Here is a 23,154-nt window from a genome sequence, read left to right on the forward strand (position 1 = left end):
ATCACCAACTCCTGGAGTTCACTCAAACTCAGTCGATCGAGTTGGCAGTGCCATCCAGCCATCTCATCCTCTGTTGTCCCCTTCTCCTCCTGCCCCCAATCCTTCCCACCATCAGAGTCTTTTCCAGTGAGTCAACTCTTCACATGAGGTGGCCAAAGTACTGGAGTTTCAGCTTTTGCATCATTCCTTCCAAAGAACATCCAGGGCTGATCTCCTTTACAATGATCTCCTTCAGAATGGACTGGTTGGATCTCCTTGCAGTCCAAGGGACTCTCAAGAGTCTTCTCCAACACCACAGTTCAAAAGCATCAATTCTTCGGCGCTCAGCTTTCTTCACAGTCCAACTCTCACATCCATACATGACCACTGGAAAAACCATAGCCTTGACCAGACGGACCTTTGTTGGCAAAGTAATGTCTCTGCTTTTGAATATGCTATCTAGGTTGGTCATAACTTTCCTTCCAAGGAGTAAGCGTCTTTTAATTTCATGGCTGCAGTCACCATCTGCAGTGGTTTTGGAGCCCAGAAAAATAAAGTCTGACACTGTTTCCACTGTTTCTCCATCTATTTCCCCTGAAGTGGTGAGACCAGATGCCATGATCTTCGTTTTCTGAATGTTGAGCTTTAAGCCAACTTTTTCACTCTCCTCTTTCACTTGAACCTAAAACCAAGATACTGGACTTCAGCGTAAGGAAAAGTAGAAAATGAGCCAACACTATTTAAAGATCTTCAAATCATTTTTTTCCTCTTTGGAGTAGAATCCTTAATAAATAAAGCAGATAGAAGCAGCACTGCACTGCTTGCAGAGGTCAAAGTAAATAGCATGAAGCTGTGCCTGCCAGCCATGTTTCTACTTTTTACTATTCCTGCATGGTCTCTGAGTCACTTTCAAGGAACTGTAGGACTCCTAAACTTAAGGTTAAAAATCAGTGATGTAAGTGATTATAGGTGCATTCTGCCTATAGCATATATTTATTTTTTCTCAAAAAAAGTGGGAATTATATAAAAACCCAAATCCCTCCCTGCTTGTAAAGTCTGGATCCTGTAATTTATTTTATCTTTTCTGCTCTTTCCTCCCTTGGGATACACTGTTGCTTCTAATTCTCTTTCTGGAGCAGATCTCAGCATTTTGTATCCTTCCTATGGAGACAGGGTTGATCTGGAGGCAACTGCTAAAAGCTGTGTAATTGTAGAAAAGAAAAACCTGATCATCATGAACAAGAACTTGGTTAAAACCTTTATCTTGAGCTCAGACTGTTTCTTTTTATTCATTAGATTTGTCTGCCTCTGCTCATTCCAAGGTGGTGATCTTCACAGTCAACTCTCTGGGTAGTTCTCAGTCCTACCTCGATGTGGTGCAGAGCAATGTGGACATGTTCAGAGCCCTTGTCCCCGCTCTGGGACATTATAGTCAGCACGCCATCCTGCTCGTTGCATCTCAACCAGGTATAAAGTTTTATTCTAAATGAATTTGATGGCCCAGTTCCTCAGTAGAATTGCCATTTCTCATAAAAGTCATAAAACAGGGGTGTAAAGGGACAGCTGGAGTCTTCAGTTAAATTGCTCTTTCGATGAACAAGGCAGTGCTTTCCACATCCTGTCAGCCAGTCACTACTACTGACTGGCATTAACTAGAAGGCTACAACTTACAATTTTTTATGCAATACTACTTTTAATATATTCCAGGTTGTTAGCCATGCCTTTCTCAGTGAGAAAACAGTTAAACGCCTAAGAGAAAGATGCAATATCTTATAGGAAGGGTCTTTTGTTAACTCTGAAGTGTCATAAGATGCTAGTGAGCACACCAGAGTGGATTTTTAACATTAAAATTTTTATTTTAAATTGTTTCTCAAATTACTTGAGAAACTTTTTCAAAGGATTAGATGGTACTGGACTCAAATGGGTGAACAGATTTTTTTTTTTTTTTAATGTTCCCACTAGAGGAGTATGATAGGCATTTCACTTGTTTTCTTACAGTAATTGATTGAAAGATGTTGGTTTTAAATTCCTGACACCTTTTTGGCACAGAATAAAAAAATGGTTGTGTTTTTGTTGATAATGCTGTACCACATGGTGGTGGTGTATGAACCAGTGTTTTAATTTCAAGGTAGAAATTCACCTTAAGCTAGATGTAAAAGAGAACTTGATCAATGAAAAAATTTATCTTCTGGTTTTCTATACCCAGTTTTCATCTTTCATCCTTAACTGCTCTAGGACATGATCTGTTTTCCACTCTTAAAAATTTATATTTAATACAAATTTATGTAAAATGATGCTGAATACTTGTTAGTTGTTTTTAATTATTAATTAAAATAAATTTATATAATAATAAATAATGCTTCCAAGTGCATGTAAGATCTAAGAAGAATGTATAAAGGTTTTGATATACTTATTAAAGTATTTTGTTTAGGAACTAGGCTAGAAGTATATATTAAAAAATAATTTATATTTTCACCTTGTATGTAATATTTAGTGGAAATCATGACCTATGTGACTTGGAAACTGAGTGCATTTCCTGCAAACCGAGTGATTGGAATTGGGTGCAATCTGGATTCACAGAGATTACAATATATTATTACAAATGTTTTGAAGGCACAGACTTCAGGAAAAGAAGTATGGGTTATTGGTGAGCAGGGAGAAGACAAAGGTAAGAAATACATGTTTATTAGTTATATTGATAATTGATATCACCGGAGGCCATGGTATGCATATATGCACAGTTCTGGGGACTCCACTTGTGGAGCCTAGTTGGTTTTCCTTCCACATTTGAGTGCCTTTTGTGTGTGGGGCCCTGTATTGTGAATAAACTCTACAAATGTGTCATTCTAATTGTATTTACTCTTGTAAATAAAAGGCAAGACTCCTTAGTTTATGTATTTTTATTTTTATATTTTGTATTTGAATTTCAGCATCCAGGATGAATTTAAAAGTTTAATTTTTGGGAGAGCAACATTTAAATAAACCTTAAAGCATACACAGGTCTTCCTTGGTGGCTCAGACGGTAAAGAATCTGCCTGCAATGCAGGAGACCCAGGTTCAGTCCCTGGGTCTGGACCATCCCCTGGAGGAGCATGGGAACCTACTCGAGCATTCTTTCCTAGAAAATCCCCTGGACAGAGGAGCCTGGCAGGCTACAGTCCATAGTGTCGCAAAGAGTCAGACTTGACTGAACGACTTTTACACACACGTAAAGCATGTACTCAGAGGTTAAAGCATCTGCCTGCAATGCTGGAGACCTGGGTTCGATCCCTGGGTGTGTGACTTGGAAACTGAGTGCATTTCCTGAAGATTGGGAAGATTCCCTGGAGAAGGAAATGGCAACCCACTCTAGTATCCTTGCCTGGAGAATCCCATGGACAGAGGAGCCTGGTGGGCTACAGTCCATGGGGTCGCAAAGAGTCGGACACGACTGAGCGACTTCACTTCACTTCAAAGCATGTACAGAACTCTTTCCTTTACTTTCCCATCCTGCAGTCTTGCTTACCTTTCCTAAGTCCAGACTTTCTCCCTAGGTGCATACCTCCTGTCTCTTTCTCACCTTTTAAACAGAATATTCACTCTTTATTTACCCTTATGGCCCCGACCCTTTTTTTCTTTTAACCAGCTACTTGGTCTGTGCTCTGTCCCTACCATAGAAACCATTCATAAAATCTAGTCCCCCTGGATTTGAAAGCCCTTTTTCCTATCCCACAAGATTGCTTTCCCTATTTAATTCAATAATCTCTTTTTTTTCTTTATTATTTCTCTCGTGCTGTAAAGTCAGGTTGGTCTGGTGATAAAAGTGCACTATCCTAAGTTTGCTAATTTTCATTCATTTTAAGCAAGTATATCTACTCACTACTGTAAGATGCCAGTGTGATCCAGAAGAGGCACAGAACACAGCCTCTGCCTTCGCCACTCTTAAAAATTATTCTGGGGGCTTCCCTGGTAGTCCAGTGGTGAAGACTTTGCCTTCCAATGCAGAGGGGTGCATTCAGTCCCTGGTCGGGGAGCTGAGATCCCACATGCCTGGGGCCAGAAAACCAAGACATAAAATAGAAGCAATCTTGTAAAAAATTAAAGATTTTTAAAATGGTCCACATCTAAACAACTTTTAAAAAATTATTTTAGAGTGATAAGATAAAATTTTTTATAAAGCTATTTTGGTTGACATTAAAAGTATAGGGCACTCTTTGATTAAGGGCCAGAATGAATATATTTTAGACTTACAGTGCTTAGACATTAATGAGTGAGCATTTAACATGGGTTGAAATGACTGGAGAAAATTCTAGGCAGGCCATGATTGAACTGCACTTTGGAAGAATGAATAGGATTCAAATAAATAGCAGAGAGTCAGAGAGACATTCCAGGAATGGGAAAACAGGCAAAGGCACACACTTAGGTATGGCGTGTTCATGGGATAAAAATATCTAGACTGCTTGTTGCACAGTTTCAACCAGATAAGCTTGGTTGATAACTCATTGATAACTCATTTTGGAGGTATTTTTTTCTTGAATACCTGGTAAAGGGTTGGAAAGATTATCAGGCAGAGGGGAGCTATTAAAGGTATTTGAGCATGCGAGTGATATGTTGAAAAGGTAATCTGGAGGAAATTAATCATTGCTTCCTCATTTAAAGTGTATTGTTGTTCCAGTTGCTAAGTCGTGTCTGACTCTTAAAGTGTATTATTACTGCTTTATTCATCCTATCGGTGCTGAGGGGTAGAGCACATTGTAGAAAAGAACTTCTCTGCCTGTGAGGAAGTGATCATTTAACTCAAGAACTGGAGGAAGATTTAAAATCTGTATAAATCTGCACTGGCTACCTAGAAAGTTCAACGCTAGAAAGACTCAGGCAATAGAATAAACCTTTATAAAACCTGACTATGTGATTCAAGCAGACATAGCTTTTCAGGCCCAAAATGCTGACACTAAAGACTAATCAATAGAACAAGAATAGGGGAGCAAGTAAGAACTTGGAGCAGATGTATTTGAGTAACATGTCTAGGGATGCAAATAAACCCAAGACCCGAATTGTTACTCACTATTGCCATTTGAGTTGTGGTCCATGTTGATCTCTTGCTTGTCTGATTATTGTAAATCTCCCAGTTAATTTGCTCTTTTCCCTCTTGTGTACCCTCTAAATGATGCCAAATTAATAATGATATTAGCTAAAACTTACAGGGTTTGCAGTATGTTTCACATATTAATTTAGTCTTCCTAAATCACATTCCTCTTTTCAAAAACTTTCACAGGCTTCCTCTGACCAAATCATTCAATTCTTTTACTTGCCATTCAAGTAGTCCCAAAATACAGCCCTAATCTTCCTTCCCAGTTATAGTTATGAAGGCAGTCATGTTGTTAGACAGCTGGAAGCCACTCAGAGGGTCATCGATTACAGTTTGTGGTAGGGAGTCAGCAGTGAATGCGGGAATAGTAGGAGTGACCGCTCCAAGAGCCTTTTCAGGTCAAAGAAGGACTAAAACCAGGTCTTGTGCCTCTCGGCCCTGCCCCACAGCTTTGCTTCAGCCACAGGCATCTTTGCCCATTGTGTTTACTTTTTTCATAATCCCTTCTCCTCCTCACTCAGCACATTCAAACCTTATTCTTCAAGGTCTCAGTCAAGTCCCTCTTACTTACGCTTTGAAGTTTTTCCTGATCACATCATCGCACAGATTCCTTCATTCGTTTGAGTTAAAAGCTTTTGCTAGCTAAATGTAATTAACCATATATTGTCTCAAGATGTTTATTCTTTTGTAAAGTTGCTGTTTATTCTGATCCAATTTGAATTTTGTCTGTGTACCTTCTCCTTATTTAAAGTGTAAATTATTAAGCTGTTCTTTTAGTTGAAAAAGTCATATTCACATTGCAAAACAATTAAATAGTACAAAAAGATAATGTAGAGAAAAATGTCTCCCTTCTATGCCAGACACCTAGTCCCTCTCTCTAGAAACAATGCCACCTTTTAGAAATGTTCTGTGTAAGGACAAGCATATGAAATATACATCATTCTCCACCTTGTCTTCTTTCTAATTGTTATGACTTGGAAATGACTGCATAATAACATATATAGATATCATTGATTCTTTTTAAGTACTGGAATACCAAAATGTAACCAATCGCCTAAGTGATAATTTTTGAATTAATAAGAACATTTTACATTATGGTTATATGAGTATCTCAAATTGTAAAGAGAAAATAAAGGATGGTGTGACTTGATAAGTAAACCTAAGACACTTTGCTGACTGCTGTTGGAGCCGCATAAATGAATAAAGACCCTGTCTTTAGGCAGGTTAGAGACTGATACAGAAAGTGACTGTAATAGGCAGTATTGATGAGCCTTAAGAGAGGTCCAAGAGAAGTAGGGTAAAAGCACAGGAACTGGGCTTCCCTGGTGGTCTAGTGCTTAAGATTCTGCCTTGTAACGCAAGGCACACCAGTTCCACCCCTGGTCCAGGAAGATTGCACATTCCTGGGAGCAGCTAAGCCTGAGAGCTGCAACTACTGGAGCCCTCGTGCCTAGAGCCCATGCGCCACAAGGAAGAGTAGCCCCCACTCCCTGCAGCTAGAGGAAGCCTGCATGCAGCAGTGAGGACACCACAGCCAAAAAATAAATAAATGAATAAGTAAATATATATTTTTTAAGTACAAGGAATGGAACTCTCAAGTAGGAACTAGAAATAGATGTAGATGGATGTGAATTGAGATTACTTAAATATAATTTATGTAATATTTGATACATAGAATATATATAATGTATATATTTGTTTGAAAACATAGTTGACCAAACACTCATGGATCCATACTCAATTAAGAACATTATGAATGCCAGGGAAGCTATTTATGTACTCCCCGACCCATCTCCCTAAGTCTAGTCTTGTCTCATGTTCATGCCCAGTCGTGTCTGAGTCTTTGTGAGCCCATGGACTGTAGCCCACCAGGCTCCTCTGTCCATGGAATTTTCCAGGAAAGACTGAAATGGGTTGCCATTTTCTCCTTTAGGGGATCTTCCCAATCCAGGGATCGAACCTGAATCTCCTGCATTACAGGCGGATTCTTTCCCACTGAGCCTTGGACTGCTGTCAGGTCACTTTTTTATCATGTCTTCTACTTTGTTTCAGAAATAATTACATCCACTGATTGGTGGGTTTCCCTGGTGGCTCAGACGGTAAAGAATCTGTCTGCGATGCAGGAGATCCAGGTTCCATCCCTGCATTGGGAAGATCCTCTCTGGAGGTGGGAATGGCTCTAGTATTCTTGGGTTTCTCAGGTGGTGCTAGCAGTAAAGAACCCACCTGCCAATGCAGGAGACATAAGAGATGCTGAATCGATCCCTGGGTGGGGAAGATCCCCTGGAGAAGGACGTGGCTTACCGATTCCAGTATTCCTGCCTGGAGAATCCAATGGACAGAGGAGCCTGGTGGGCTACAGTCCATATGGTTGCAAAGAGTTGGACACGACTGAAGTGACTTAGCAGGCACACATGCACTGATAGGTAGTCTTCCCTCGGATTAGAGGCTCCCTCTGCTGGTTTTCCTCTGCTGGGCTTCCCTGGTGGGAATCCACCTGCAATGTGGGAGAACCTGGGTTCGACTCCTGGATTGGGAAAATCTGCTGGAGAAGGGAATGGCTACCCACTCCAGTGTTTTTGTCTGGAGAATCCCATGGACAGAGGAGTCTGGCAGGCTACAGTCCATGGGGTCACAAAGAGTCAGACATGACTGAGTGATTCACTTTCTGCTGGTTTCATGTGTAGACACCAGTTGGTTATGTCTTTGTATTGGTGACACCATAGCAAAATTAGAATTATTTTTTTATTGAGTGCTTAGTGTGCGTATTAAATGCTTTGTAATCTTATTTAAAATTTAAAAACACCCCAAAAAGGAGGTGGTGGTTTTTTCCAAATCAATATACAAGGAAGCTTAAAACTCAGTGAGTTTAACAACTTGTCCAAGGTTACACATTTAGTAAGGGCAGAACTGAGATTTGAACCCTGGGTTTGACTGCAAAGCTGTACTTTTTCTTCCAGTGACTTACTTAGATAATTTCTCTTAAGCCTTTAGTATATAGTGTCTGGCACAGATTAACACTCAGTAAATGGTAGCTGTTATGACAGTGATCAAGATGGAAAGATGGTGAGGAATAGAAAATTGGCAAAGGGACGTGGAAAACTATACTTGGAAATAGGCAACATTAAGATTTAGAAACAGTTACAAGAATAACAGATATGTATAAGTAAAATTATTCTCTTTAGTTATTTCCTCTACAAATGACAATTACAGCATGACATGGGGAAGAATTCTATGACATGTAAGACCCTTTAGGATCTGTTTCCTGCTTCCTTCCTGGGCCTCATCTTCTGCCATTCGGACAAGCATTTTATGCTAGTCACATGATCAGCTTGCAGCTTCCTGAGGGGCTCATGCACTCTCATGCTTCCTTGCCTTTGCACCTGATACTTGCTTTCCCTGAACATTCATTCACTTGGCTAAGTCCTGCTTATCCTTCAAGACTGGGCTTTAGTGCCACCTCTCCCAGGAAGCCTTCCTTAATTCTCCAGGTTAAGTAAGCTCATGCCTCTGTTACACTCCTTATCACAGTGCTACAATTGCATGTTTACCTGTCTTCACCCCACCAGACTGTAAACTCCTTGAACTTGGAATGGCCTCAGTAAATATGTTTTGAAATATTTTGAATGATCCTGATACCATCTTTTTGTAATCATAGGTCATTGCTGTGCTCCACCAAATTAGTTACATGTGATTTGGAGCTGCGTTTTTAGCTGTGATAGTGAATTCATGTAAAGTGCAGGTAACTCCTTCAAGTGGTGTTTTAGAAATCCAAGGACTGGACCTCAAGACAGTGTTAGCTCATCTGCTGTGTGCATCAGTCTTACCTAAGGGGTAGGTGTTATGTTTAAGGGAAAAGAAATATCCCATGGTCATTTTTTATTAAAATTTTTGGGATCAGAGGATTACTATTCTTAAGGAATAGAATCAGAAAGATAAGGATTGATTAGATGCAATATTTGAAAGGGATCCTTAAACTAGGATAAATATGCATTTAGGAAGTGTGAACGGTTGGGCAATAAGTGAACAAAAAATGAAATAATTAAGTCTATCTAAACTTAACTGAAAATCCTGACTGTGTCAGAAGCAAATTTGAGCATAGTGAAGCTTTCTCCATCTCTCTGAACATTGTTTTCTCATGGCTCTTAAAAGTCTAAACTCAGAGAGGAAAGATGAAACGTGATTATGTTTGTAATAATAGCAATAGTACTCATAATTAAATTCCAGACTTCCTGGTGTCCTTTCTTTTCCCATACCTACCTTTCCCTTTTTATTTATTTTCCCAACGTCTGTAAACGCTCGTTCATCTAGCAGACTATTCTCTGCAATTTTCTGTCTTTTGTGAATATACTAATGTACCAAACTTTTAGAAAATAATTCATGTATAGTCCTATTCAAGTGAAACATTAAAAAAAAGACCCTTATTAATTTGTCCACATGCATTTATATTGTTCATGTAACAATTTCTGGTTTTGCTTTTTTTACTTAATAGAAAAATTTCTATGACCTTCAGTGGCTGTCATTGACATAGACACTGATGCTGAGGTTTTTTGTTGTTGTTTTTTTTTTATCTTAATTAACCGAACCAGAGATGCTCAAGTGTCTGCCTGGAAGCTGCTACATTCTTTGAGGACTCCTGAGGATCTCCCACAAATAGTCCAGTCTGTTACAGTGAAGGGGGTAGTCCTCAAGAGCTTGCTGTGGTACTACTGTGAACTTCGTTTCTGTCAGGGAGTAATGACTTCCCTTCACTTCAGCCTTCCAAATGTCCTGAATTCTTCTCAGAGGAAAATATTTGTAAAGTCAAAGCCATAATCATCTCCCAAAAGGGGAGATACAAAATCCCGTATACCATTCTATTCATCTCGATAGTGTTCATGTCTTTTCTAGCTCAATCATTCTCTCTCTTGGGTATCTTGAAACTTAAAGATCTAAACTGCAATCTCTAGTGACCCCATTAACATTAAATAATAAGGGAACCATAGAGAAATATGAAAACTGATTTTTAATATCTACAAATATGTATGTATATAAAAGCAAAAAAAAAAAAAAAAACTTCTAAAACTTTTCCATGTTTTCCAACTTAACCGTTCCAAGTATGTTTTGCTTTTTGTTTAACATAATTATGGATTGTATGTGAGGTTGGTTCTCTATTGCTTCTTGTGCATTCTTTTGGTAGAGAATCTGTGCCAGAGGACACAGAAGGACACATGATCCCTGCCCCCTGGAAGCTTACAATCAGTTTGAGAAGGGAAGGTGTCCTTTGTTGCTGATGCTGAGAAATCACTAATTGGCCTCATTTTTAATGCAGTTTAGAAGAGCTGTGGGAATTCTCTGGCAGTCCAGTGGTTAGGGCTTGACACTTTTACTGCCAGGGGCTGGTTTCAGTCCCTGATCAGGGAACTAAGATCCTACAGGCTGCACGGCGCAGCAGAAAAATAAAACAAGAAAAAGAAGACTTGTATCTTAAGTGTAAAATATGTCTTACATATCTGAATGTATTTCTATTTTGCCTACCCAAAGGTTTGTATCAAAGAATGTCTTTACAGTGATGAGAAATCAATGACTATTAAAAAGGTTTCAGAATGTTACTTTAAATTTCGTATTAAAGTATGGTATAAATATCTATTTCACATGTATAGCTTTGAGTTTTTAAATTGTTTTTATAAACGGTTTAGTGAGAGGAAATGGAAAACCCAAATATGCTTTTAGAAAACAAGACCCTGCTCTCTGACACCTGTGGAAGTCTCATCCAGAGTGTATGTGCTTAGTTGCTTAATCATATCTGGCTCTCTGCAACCCCATGGACTGTAGCCTGCCAGGCTCCTCTGTCCATGGGATTCTCCAAGCAAGAATACTAGAGTGGGTTGCCATGCCCTCCTCCAGAGGATCTTCCCAATCCAGGGATTGAACTGAGGTCTCGCCCATTGCAGGCAGGTTCTTTACCACCTAAACCATGAGAGAAGCCCAAGAATACTGGAGTATGTAGCCTATCCCTTCTCCAGGGGATCTTCTCGACCCAGGAATCAAACGGATCTCCTGCACTGCAGGCAGATTCTTTACCAGCTGAGCTACCAGGGAAGCCATAGGTGACCAAATTATTTGTCATCTGGTGATAGAAATTAGCCTGTGTGGTTCCCAGTGGAGCAAATGCCAAGAGCTTACAGCACATGGGAGCCTATTATACACTGCCTGCTGAGAAAATCTTTCTACTCAGTCAGTAAAATGGCCCAGTGTTGAGAGAGAACAGCTAACAGGCTGCAAGTAGACTTTGGGATCATGTTTTGAGGGAACTACAGCTGTATGCCTTCTCACCCCAGGCAATCAATACAGCACATTTAGTGCTACCAGTGGAAGTATGCAACTCTATCCAGAAGGGGGGAAATGTTTATGAAGTTTGATGTAGGTACCCTTGACTGCAAATGATCCTTTATCACATCTTCCTCCTAAGAGAGTTATTGACAAGATAATAATCAATTTTTCATTTAATTTTTAGTGCCCATATGGAGTGGCCAAGAGGAAGTAACAAATCATGACTCTCAGATGCAGCTGTCCAACAGGTAATGCTGAATGTAGATTTGCATGTATCCAACTAAAAACCATACACTTCATAGCTAACATAATGGCTATTTGCATGGCATGCACTTACCAGGCTTCTGCAAATAAAACTAACTAGTATGGACAAATCCAGAGTGCATGGGAGCAGTATTTTCTGTTCTTCGATTTCTTATCTCAAAGTAGATCTAAGAGTGTTTTACAAGCCTAATACTTAGATACGAAGTTGACTTTTTAAAGGGTGGAATAGACTCCTTATTTGTAGGCAGTGATTTACCACTTCTATATTTAAGATATAGGATCTTGTATCTGAGGATATTGGCTATTTTCTTAAAAGTAGAGGAGAATTGGCCCATACCACTTAAAAATCAATATGTATTTATGAATCCTAGTTAAATACATTTGGAAATTAGTCTAATGTAGATAACCCCCATTATAATTTCAGGTAGAAACCAAGTATAATGCACAGATCCTTGACTCTTTTGTGTTTATTCAGAGGCCTTCTAGGGGTCTGGACCCCATAGGTTGGACTCTACATACTATATATTTTCATGCCATTTGTTGTTTTACTATCTCATAATATAACATCCTTTCCTGAATTCTGGTTCAGGTGATTTTAGCTTTTTAAACCTTCAGTTTATGATTTTTAGACTGTAACAACTGGAAAGAATAGCCTTATATTGAGAATAGTAATATGTTGTAGAATCCATTCTAATCTGCTTCTATATATAATCCTGCATTTATAGCTTTCAAGAGGAATAAATTCAAACATGTTTGTTTAATTTGTATAATTTTTAATTAGTTACAAAAAGAACGCATGCGCTTATAAAACTATGTTTTAATTAAAGTATAGTTGATTTACAATGTTGTGTTAGTTTCTGGTGTACAGCAAAGATAAAGCTTTAAGTACTGCAGATGTCTATAAAGTGAAAAGCAGGGCTAATTCCATTCTCCAGAAACAGCCACTATTAACAATTTAGCGTCCATGTGTCCAAACGTTGTTTTCTCATGCTTCTGCAAGGATTATCATCATTATTGTTGTTTTTATAATACATTTATGCTATTTGTATTATCCTGCAACTTGCTTTATTTCCTTAATAATAAATGTTGGATATTTTCCCATATCTTACACATAAATGTACTTTATGTTCTTCTCAAGATCTATATATGGTCCTACATTTGGTAGTGATCTATTTAATAAGTCCTCTTTGGATGAATTGTTTCCAAAATTTTTTCTGTCTCCAATAAGGCAAGCATACTTGTATGTATATCTTTGCATAGTTGAGCATATTGCTATAGGACAAATTCCTAGAAGAGTAATTTGTAGATCAGTTCAGTTCAGTCGCTCAGTTGCGTCCGACTCTTTGTGACCCCATGAATCGCAGCACACCAGGCCTCCGTGTCCATCATCAACTCCCGGAGTTCACTCAAACTCACATCCATTGAGTCAGTGATGCCATCCAGCCATCTCATCCTCTGTCATCCCCTTCTCCTCCTGCCCCCAATCCCTCCTAGCATCAGGGTCTTTTCCAATGAGTCAACTCTTCGCATGAGGTGGCCAAAGTACTGGAGTTTCAGCTTTCGCATCATTCCTCCCAAAGAACACCCAGGGCTGATCTCCTTTAGAATGATCTCCTTTAGAATGGACTGGTGTTTCTAGATCAGGTGTTGCCAAATCTTCCCCTTAAAAACTTGGATAATTTTGCACTTTGAACAGCAGTTATGGGAATGCCAATTTGTCTGTAGCTTCTCCAAAAGTAGTTATCAGTCTTTTTGTGAAAGTCGCTCAGTCAAGTCTGACTTTTTGTGACCCCATGGACTATACAGTCCATGGAATTCTCCAAGCCAGAATACTGGAGTGGGTAGCCTTTCCCTCCTCCAGGGGATCTTCCCAACCCAGGGGTATTGAAACCAGGTCTCCCGCATTACAGGCAGATTGACCAGCTGAGCCACCAGGGAAGCCCATTAGTCTTTTTATTCTTTGCCAATTTTGATGGGAAAAATTAATGTATTTATTATTTTAGCTCATATTTAGTAAGTATTAGTGGTGGTAAGCATCTTTTTATATTATTAGGCCATCTGTATTGACTCACTGTGGACTGCCTAATATTTTAAGAAAAGCTTAATTACTGGGCTGTCTGTTGGTTTTCCTAACAATTGTCATATAACTCTTGTGTCATAAAAATATCTAATTAATACCTTATACATAAGCTAAAACTGTTTATACATATTTTGTGCATTTTATGAAATCATGATTTGTCTGTTTTATTTTTATAACCTAGGGCCATGGAACTATTAAGGGTAAAAGGTCAAAGATCATGGTCTGTTGGACTATCAGTAGCTGACCTGCTTGACAGTATTGTGAATGATAAAAAGAAGGTCCATTCTTTATCAGTTTTAGCAAAGGTAATTGCTATTCTCATTCTCTCATCATAGTTTTAAATATTTATATTATTAATATAACAAAAAAGTGCTATTCACACTGTAACCTGGAGTCGTGAGTACCACCAGCTTTCAGAGTAACACATGGGAGAAGATAGTTTGGTCTAACCCCTATCTTGCTTGGCTATGGGAAGTCTGGACTTCTACAAGGTTGCCCTTCACCCCCATTAATTCTTGGAATTCCCAAGAAACATTTATATATTCCATAGACTTCTGGTTGTCATTTATCTCCCCAGCCAGCCAGGTCACCCCAGGCTGACATGCCAACTGGTCTTAGCTGGTCATCAGTCTGTTTCTCCAGTTCAGGTTGTCCTTTACTGCTTTATTCCAAGTATAAAGTCCCTAAAGCACAGCTAAGATGAGGCCCAAATGCTTAATCAAATATTCACAAAAACTTAGGAATACTGGAAGGGAAATAAAACATGGAAGGGAAAACTGAAAACAGGTCACCAAATTTGACTGCCCTCAGAGCCCATGTTAACCCCTCCACTGGGAATCCACTCTAACAATCTTTTTTCTTTCTTTCTTTCTTTTTTGAGAGTTTGCTTTATTATTATTATTGTTGTTGTTGTTTTACAATAGAAAACAAATAGCTATGCTCTCAGAAAAATGAATTTAAAAAGAAACAAAATCACAGAAATTTATTAACAGCATTTTAAAAAAGGCTTTTGAAAGATTTATTGAAATAAATTATCTCAGCCTAAACATTTACTCATCACTCTTTTTTCAGTTACTTCTCAACATTTTAAGAACTTTGTTATATAAAATACATTTAACTTTGCCAATAATGTTAGATAATACTGGGTTCTTCCCCAAAAAGACTACTATAAAACTATGCTTTCAGACATTAAAGAAAAACTTAATCCAGTAGAACATAAATCTGAACTATGTAACCTATGCTTGCATGTTTCATATCCTTCAAGTTAAATGCATCAAGGATTTGAAAAAGTTCAGACCTGGGTCAGCTCCAAGGCAGGTGGACACAATATCTTAACTTTCCACGTTTAACTAAACCAACAGGAACCAAGTTATGAAAATGAGGGTCTCCAGGGAAGAGAGATATAAAAAATATCTTTTATTTCTTCAATAAAACCCTTCAAAATTTACTCTCACATTTCCTCCAAAGATCAAATCCACAACCTTTGGCATTGCCTAATTTACTTTACCAAGGAATTAAAACCATGAACCAAAGCCTGATGCTTAACGCTTTCAGTGCTGACCTTCCCCATGTCCAGGACGGGGAATGGGGACAATGAGATACAGAGAGGAGAGGACAGACAAACAGGGTATACCTGTGAGACGCAGGAGCACCAGCGGTTATGGAATAAAGCCAGCTTTGGATACGGAGCTCAGAAAGTTAGCCCCTGGGATGCAACAGGTCACGTCCTTTCACTACATCCCTGGGCTTTTCCCCTCTCTGCTCCAGGTTTCAAACCAATGACAGTCTTTTTTCTTTACCTCTATCCTATTACCCATATTGCAGGGTGCTAGCTTACCTCCCCATAAAGGGAGTATCTTTGACCAAGTTCTTCCCATCTCACAAAAATTTTCGGAAACAGTAACTGGAGTTCATTTAGAAAATAAATGAACAAAGTTTTTTAAAAATTCAGCTTGTATCACTTTGTAGTGCTAGGACCATAAAAGGAAGAAAATATCCATATTTATAATATTAACTTTTTTGCAGTGATTCAGCTCTAATCCTATTTTTTTTTTCCTTTCAGGGATATTATGATATAAATAGTGAAGTGTTTTTAAGTTTGCCTTGCATCCTTGGAACAAGTGGCGTGTCTGAAGTCATCAAGACCACAGTGAAAGAAGAAACAGTGATTGAGAAACTCCAAAGCAGTGCATCCTCCATCCATGGTCTCCAGCAACAGTTAAAACTTTGATTCTAAAGTTCAGAGTTACCTGAAAGGAAAGTTTAATTTTACCAACACATATATATGGGGTGGAGAACTTCTCTATCTTATTATTTATCCTTACAAACTGCTTGGTTAAGGTCAGTGGTTCTTGGTTGGCTTTGTAATTTAAATCCTTAGGTAGTTAGATAAGAAGGAAAAAAAATCTAATTTTCTCTGTTCTTGAGATTATCTATACTGTTCTTTAAACCTAAGCAGAGATAAACATTCATCTGCGATATACATCATTTAAAAGTTATGTATCCTCAATTAGCACATTCAGCACTTGGGGAATATTTAAAAAATCATACCTTTTTAAAAGAAAATTACCCTGTAACTGTTACAATAAACATCATAAGCTGAAGGCCCAGTATGTATTTCAGAATCTGTGCTAGCTCTACATTCAAAGGATCCAGTTTATGCTATTTACAGTTCTTCTTTAAAATAATGTTGGTAACAAGCATAATAATAAACAATAAAGGGTTTTGTTTTCCCTCTTCAAATTAATTAGCTACCAAAAAAATAGAAAAGAAGTGTGCACATACTTTTCTTTGTACACATACTTTAATATAGTAAAAAGGAAAATGAAAATTTTAAATATATGAACAAGAAGTGTAGTTTAATATCCAGCAGGACTGTCCTTTCTGCAATTTTCTATCATCTCTTCTGGCCTGTATAAGATTTCCAGCATCTCAAGAACACACCATGCCATAAGTAGAACCATAGAGACATGCATATTTTTAGTGGAAATAGGTTATGAATGAAAGCCAAGCATTTACTTTAAAGCTAATATATGAGGCTTTCATAAAGGCATTGGTCTTAATGGGGAGAGACTGATTGAATGGGCTGATTGTTCTGAACATATTCTTTTAACTACTGAAGAAATGATTCACGGTGCATCCTTTAACTACTCCTGAAGAAGTGATTCAGGGTGCACCATTATGCACCCTGAATGGGTGATGGGTCAATAACATCTTCATATGTGAAAGACAGCATATTATTAGGAATGTGACACATAACTAATAGCAGCAGCTAGCATCAACACTTCCAATATTTCAGGTAGTGTGATGAGCACTTTATTGTTTTATTCCTCAGGATTATTTATTAATCCTCACAGTAACCCACTGAGGTAGGGACTATTATCATCATTTTGTAGAGGAGGAAATTGAGGTTTAATGCCCAAAATCTCATGACTAAGGGACACTTATCCATACAACCTCTACTTTTTCTAAACTCTAGAAGAGGAAAAAGGCCTAAGAGTCAAAACAGTTACCACAAGACCCTAAAGCTGGGGGTCTGTACTCAGATACTCTCATGTAGGGGCTTTTTTCTTCGACATATTTTTTAGAAACACTGATTCTTTGACTTCCCTTAGTAAATAGCTTGGTCAGGGGTGGAGGACTGTATGCACTGAAGTAGGTGGTTAGTTATTTAGTCATTCAGATAGTCTAGACTTGGAGGCTGCTATGCACCAGGTGCCGTATGAGGCACCGCAGATACAATGGTGACAAACCCTGGACTAGGACAGGCCCCCATGGTGCTTATAATCTAGCACAGGGACAAACCGCAGAAGTAAATGTGCAGTTCCAAGTGTGGAACATGAAGAAGTCCCAGGTGCTTTGAAAGCATATTACAGGTGAGCCTAAACCTGGTCAGTGAGATGGGAGCCAAAGGATTATAAGAGCAGACATATTTTAGGCAGAGAGGAAGTAGTTCAACTAATGCTGATTTAGCATAATAATGGATGCTTATAATAATGAGCTTAAATCATAAAGGTGAAATTTATTCAATGTTCCATGAAAAAAGAAAAGTACTTAATATGCTTGGAAAGGTGTAAAAACATTGGACATTTGAAGAAATGAGTATTAGTTCTGTGTAATTTCACTACATGAATAGGTTATTTTGGTGTTAATTGTAACAGTGCATCCTCACTGTCCTTTTGTATGAAATAGGAAAGTAAAACTAAAAGGACCATTGCTTGTGTTTTTACACCAGCCTTTTCTAATATCAGATACCTAATTATGCTCTTGAAAAATAACATAATTACAAGATACTGTATAAACAGAGGAATTGCTAAGAATTAACTGTATTATAAAAAGACCATGTCAGTACAATATTTACTGACTGTACTGTTATTCCAAGAACTGTGTTAGAATGAGTAGTCAAAGGTGAATAACAAAAAATTGGGGGGATGGGGTGGGGGAGGGAATAAAAAAGCAAAAAAAAAAAAGATGAATAGTTATAGTCCTTGCCCTGCAGAAGCCCACAATATAGAAGTAATTCTATCACATATTTTCTTTTTTTTTTTTTTTTCATCGCAAATCGTTTAAGCAGCACTGTTCTAGAATCACTACAAGTCAGGCATACATATACCATGTAACTATAGGCAGAACCAGTGCAAAATAAAGAACACATTAAAATAAACATTCCAAGTGAAAGCTCAGAAGTAAGGTATCTTTAACTTAACAACGCTCAAGTACTTAAATGTTCTTATGAGAAAAGCAGTGGTATGGTCTAAGCATGGGAAGTAAAGTAAGTCAAGTCAAGTCGCTCAGTCGTGTCCGACTCTTTGTGACCCCATGGACTATAGCCCACTAGGCTTCTCCGTCCATGGGATTTTCCAGGCAAGAATACTGGAGTGGGTTGCCATTTCCTTCTCCACACATATTTTCTTGAGTGTTGAGTCAGTGATGCCATCCAGCCATCTCATCTTCTGTCGTCCCCTTCTCCTCCTGCCCCCAATCCCTCCCAGCATCAGGGTCTTTTCCAGTGAGTCAACGCTTTGAATGAGGTGGCCAAAGTACTGGAGTTTCAGCTTTCGCATCATTCCTTCCAAAGAACACCCAGGGCTGATCTCCTTTAGAATGATCTCCTTTAGAATGGACTGGTGTTTCTAGATCAGGTGTTGCCAAATCTTCCCCTTAAAAACTTGGATAATTTTGCACATGTAAGTTAAGAAGTAGTACCACCACCATCTCCGTGTGAATTGGTGATAATTTGACATTCATGATGGCTTCTGTTAACCTTCATTTTTTTTTTCATCTTTCCAAAATTATGCATTCCTTCTACTTGTTATGTTTTAATGGGGCTTGGATTAAAATGCTTCTTTGATATTGTAACAGAGATAAATATTTTCCAACTTACACTGTATCAAATAATTATTCTTAAATATCAAGAATAATGAATAAAATAAATTTTGACTTGAAAATTACCAGGAGATTCCTAGTTTATTGAGTGGAAGGAAATTTATTCAGATTGAAGAGAAAGAGTCTTTCATATGATTCCTAAGTCCTCAGGATATTTAGTTACTTCATTTTAAGTGGCTAAACTGCAAAATGAAGAGAATGGATTTTGTTATTTTCAAACTTTTAAAAATGATTTTTAGCAAAACCTTTTGAAAAATATATAACCTACATTCTTCCAATTGATAAAAGCAGAGTTGCTCTAATTGAAGGTGCTTCTGGCTAATAAGCTGTGTCTCTAAGAATAGCTTGAAAACCATATATTTTTAAGTGACAAAGAAGAGGTAAAGGGAAGGATAGACTGTCCTATAGTTTGGTTTGACTGAAGCTGTATGCTTAACTAGTATAGTGTCCAAAGAAAGATACCTGTTAGAATAGAATATTTTATGTGCGTGTGTTGGCAACAATATGGAATGATGCTTCCACGTATCTTCACTTAGGCCTTCTTTGTTTATGTGACCTTCATTTAGATGCCAATTTAGAAGAGAATTAATACTACAGCCTGTTTCTCAGTAGCACAATGCTAAAATTATCCAAATAATAATACTCCACACCCCCTCAAACCCAAGTGCCCTGAATGGCATTGTACTTACAAAACCGGTAGTGAGGTGCAATAATGACTAATATAAATGAACATGAGGAACTTTTATGGGTAGTAGAAATTCAGTTAAGAGTACCTATTCTTGGGCGTGCACGCTATGCGTGCCGACCGCTCGGGACCGTGCCCGGTGAGGCCCGAAGGCCCGCAGTTTGGCCAGCCATATTCCTCTCCGCGGCGCCTACTGGGGAAGACATATAAGAAATTTGCGTAAGACAGCTGTTCAGAATGGAGCTGGAGGAGGCTTATTTGTGCACAGAGATACTCCTGAGAATAACCCAGAAACTCCATTTGATTCCACACCAGAAAACTATAAGAGGATAGAGGCCGTTGTGAGAAACTACTCAGAAGGGCATAAGGCAGCAGCTGTGCTTCCAGTTCTGGATTTAGCCCAGAGACAGAATGGATGGCTGCCCACCTCTGCTATGCACAAGGTTGAAGAAATTTTACAAGTACCTCCAATGAGAGTGTATGAAGTATCAACTTTTTATACAATGTATAATCGAAAGCCAGTTGTATCACATTCAACTCTGCACTACTAGGTCTTGCCTGCTCCGAAACTCCGAAAGCATACTGGAGGCCATTCAGAAAAAATCTTGGAATAAATTTGGAGACAACACCTGACAAACTTTTCACTCTTATGGAAGTGGAGTGTTTAGGGGCCTGTGTAAATGCACCAATGGTTCATATAAATGACAACTACTATGAGGATCTGACACCTAAGGATATTGTAGAAATTATTGATGAACTCAAGGCTGGCAAAATCCCAAAACCTGGGCCAAGGAGTGGACGCTTCTCCTGTGAGCCAGCTGGAGGTCTTACCTTTTTAACTGAGCCACCAAAAGGACCTGGGTTTGGTGTGCAAGCAGGCCTTTAATTTATATTCAGCTGTAAATATGTCGGTGGAGAAATAAAATATGAATCTCCTATTAAACTTTTTATATTACTTGTTCATTTCCATCTGTGTACACCTTGCTTGTAACCTAACAACTTACAGCTGTTAAGTATCATGTCAGAATTCCAGAGCACCATTTTCAACTGCCTGTTCACTTTCATCAATATTAGGGTACTGTGAAATAAAAATTCTCTCAAATTAAAAAAAAAAGAGTACCTACTCTTGCACTGTACAAGACCATGAGGACCTAAAGCTGAGCCTGATTTCAAAGACGTGCATTTTTATAGTGGACAGGCTGGTAGACACACCAAGTCTAAGGAAGAAATTACCCTGTATTATCATCCACGTGGGGGCACAGTGGAGTTCTGACCTGTGAATGGTGAATGGTCTCTTGTAAAGAAATTACTGCCTGGCTTCCTGTGAAATGAGAGCTCTGCACTTTGCCCTTGTGAATGTAATATGAAGCTTAAAAATGAAAAACAACCTGACAACCAGAGACACCCTGGGCATCGCCTAATGCAAGCCTTTCCTCTGAGTTGGAAAAAACAAGCCCGGAGCAAGCCGTGCTGCTGCTGCGTCGCTTCAGTCGTGTCCGACTCTGTGAGACCACATAGACAGCAGCCCACCGGGCTCCCCCCGTCCCTGGGATTCTCCAGGCAAGAACACTGGAGTGGGTTGCCATTTCCTTCTCCAATGCATGAAAGAGAAAAGTGAAAGTGAAGTCGCTCAGTCGTGTCCGACTCTAGCGACCCCATGGACTGCAGCCTACCAGGCTCCTCCATCCATGGGATTTTCCAGGCAAAAGTACTGGAGTGGGGTGCCATTGCCTTCTCCGAGCAAGCCGTGCACTTGCCTGCAATTGTCAGAAGGGTGAGTCAGTGGCAGAACAGTTTTCTGACTCCAGTCCAGTCTTCCCACTTGACGCATCAGTCATTAAAGCTCACTGGAAAGGTATTCCTACTTTTTACCCTCCCTGCACCTGCTCTTTTAGTGTGAGGGCAACTGTGAAAGGGCTCCCGATCTTATTATCCCGGCTTAGCAATTCCACGCTAGGAACGGGTTTCTCTGGACCTGACCTAGGCCGTCAACCCCTACCCACGGCCGACCCCGGAAGTGACGTAAGGGAAGCGGAAGCGCTGGCGTGGAGGCCGACTTCCTGTTGCTAGAGGCCGGGGGGGTGGGGGGCTGGCTGGTCCGTGTGCGGTTGTGTGGGGCGGCCTGGGGCGGCCCCGGAGCGGCTGACCCTCTGCCTGCAGGGAACGGAGTCGCGAGGCGGCCGCCATGGCGGGGTCGGAGAGCCAGCTCAAGAAAATGGTGTCCAAGGTGAGGCTGCGCCGCGCTCTCCTCGGCGCACACCCACCACTCCCCCCAGCGCCAGCAGGGCCTGCCCGACCAGCCGAACGAGCCCCCCAGGCGGGCCCGAAGCCCTGGGCTTCCTCCGGCCGCCTCTGGTGCCGCCCGCGCCTGATGCCTGTCGCCCGGGGCCGGAGTCCTGGGGCCGGAGCCGGCGGGGGGCGGCGACGGTCAACAATGGAGCGGAGCCGAGGCCGCCTGCCACCTGCCGCCCGCCCTCCTCTTTTCGGGGAGAGAGTTTGGAGCAGTCTGTGGGGCAGCATAGTTTTCTTCAACACAAGGAGGGGGTTGTACTTAAAACTCGGTCTTGGGCACCCCCTCCCCTCTTGTCCCAACGCTGGCTCTTCATTCGTATTCGCCCTTCCCTCCCGGCTTCCTGAGGTGGTGTCCTTTTCAGTTTGTATTCCTCACGCAGCTCAGTAGCCCACCCCGCGGGAAATCGTAACTGTTGGTTGAATTGGCTCAATTATAAATAGAAACGTCCTGAGAAGCTCATTACTTCGGGTGAAATAGAATTCCATTACCATTCCAGAGTCTTTGATTGACTCAGAGTGACTCCCTTTTAATTGTATGCTGCTTATAAAGCCAGTTTATTTACTTTGAAATTTTTAATCTAAACAGTTCAAGACCGGTGTGGGTTTGTTTTTTGGTTTTTCTCCTTTTCTAAAAAAGTTGTATTTTTTAGTTGTATTTAAAGCCGTGAATTATTTTAACAACTGCTAAAAATATGGCATCTGATACCAGAGTGAATTTGGTGCTTTTTGGTTTGTTTGTTGCTTTGTGGTTTTTTTTTTTCAGTTTATCAAAGCTAATTAATGGGAATAAGATGTATGTGAAATGGTTGAGAGTTGAATATTCTCCAGTTAAACAGGTTTAGCTTTAGATACTTTTGTCAAAATAAGAATGGTAGAAAGTGGAGTAGTTTAAAACAATTTTCAGTATTATTAAAACACATTATTATGTGTAAACTTATTTCTTTGAAAAATATACTTTTTTACCCAGTAAAATCATCCCTATAGTCTTTGATTGAAGAGCAAATAATCTCTAAGGAGAAATTAATGATCTTTGAAATAAAGCGAGCTACTCTTTGATTTTTCAAATCATATCTTCTAGGCTTCTGATTT

General features: G+C 39.5%; 2 protein-coding genes and 1 pseudogene across 8 annotated transcripts in view; all 3 read left to right on the plus strand.

The window, feature by feature from the left end:
• Positions 1 to 19,153, plus strand: part of UEVLD (UEV and lactate/malate dehyrogenase domains) — a 66,756-nt gene extending 47,603 nt beyond the window's left edge. For 5 of the 6 annotated variants that reach the window (XM_061406235.1, XM_061406234.1, XM_061406237.1 and 2 more), the window contains 5 exons: positions 1,276 to 1,446; positions 2,474 to 2,647; positions 11,544 to 11,607; positions 13,885 to 14,008; positions 15,766 to 19,153. In XM_061406235.1, coding sequence (XP_061262219.1) covers positions 1,276 to 1,446; positions 2,474 to 2,647; positions 11,544 to 11,607; positions 13,885 to 14,008; positions 15,766 to 15,933 — 701 coding nt within the window. In that variant the 3' untranslated portion in view covers positions 15,934 to 19,153. The remainder of the gene's footprint in view (positions 1 to 1,275; positions 1,447 to 2,473; positions 2,648 to 11,543; positions 11,608 to 13,884; positions 14,009 to 15,765) is intronic. The other variant, XM_061406238.1, reaches the window with a different exon arrangement.
• Positions 17,425 to 22,001, plus strand: LOC133240940 (NADH dehydrogenase [ubiquinone] flavoprotein 2, mitochondrial-like; annotated as a pseudogene).
• Positions 21,818 to 23,154, plus strand: part of TSG101 (tumor susceptibility 101) — a 41,723-nt gene continuing 40,386 nt past the window's right edge. The window contains exon 1 of one of the 2 annotated variants that reach the window (XM_061406245.1): positions 21,818 to 22,000. In XM_061406245.1, the coding sequence (XP_061262229.1) occupies positions 21,959 to 22,000 (42 nt within the window). In that variant the 5' untranslated portion in view covers positions 21,818 to 21,958. The remainder of the gene's footprint in view (positions 22,001 to 23,154) is intronic. The other variant, XM_061406244.1, reaches the window with a different exon arrangement.

Source organism: Bos javanicus, chromosome 29 (genome assembly GCF_032452875.1).
Source record: "Bos javanicus breed banteng chromosome 29, ARS-OSU_banteng_1.0, whole genome shotgun sequence".
NCBI classification, from domain to species: Eukaryota; Metazoa; Chordata; class Mammalia; order Artiodactyla; family Bovidae; genus Bos; species Bos javanicus.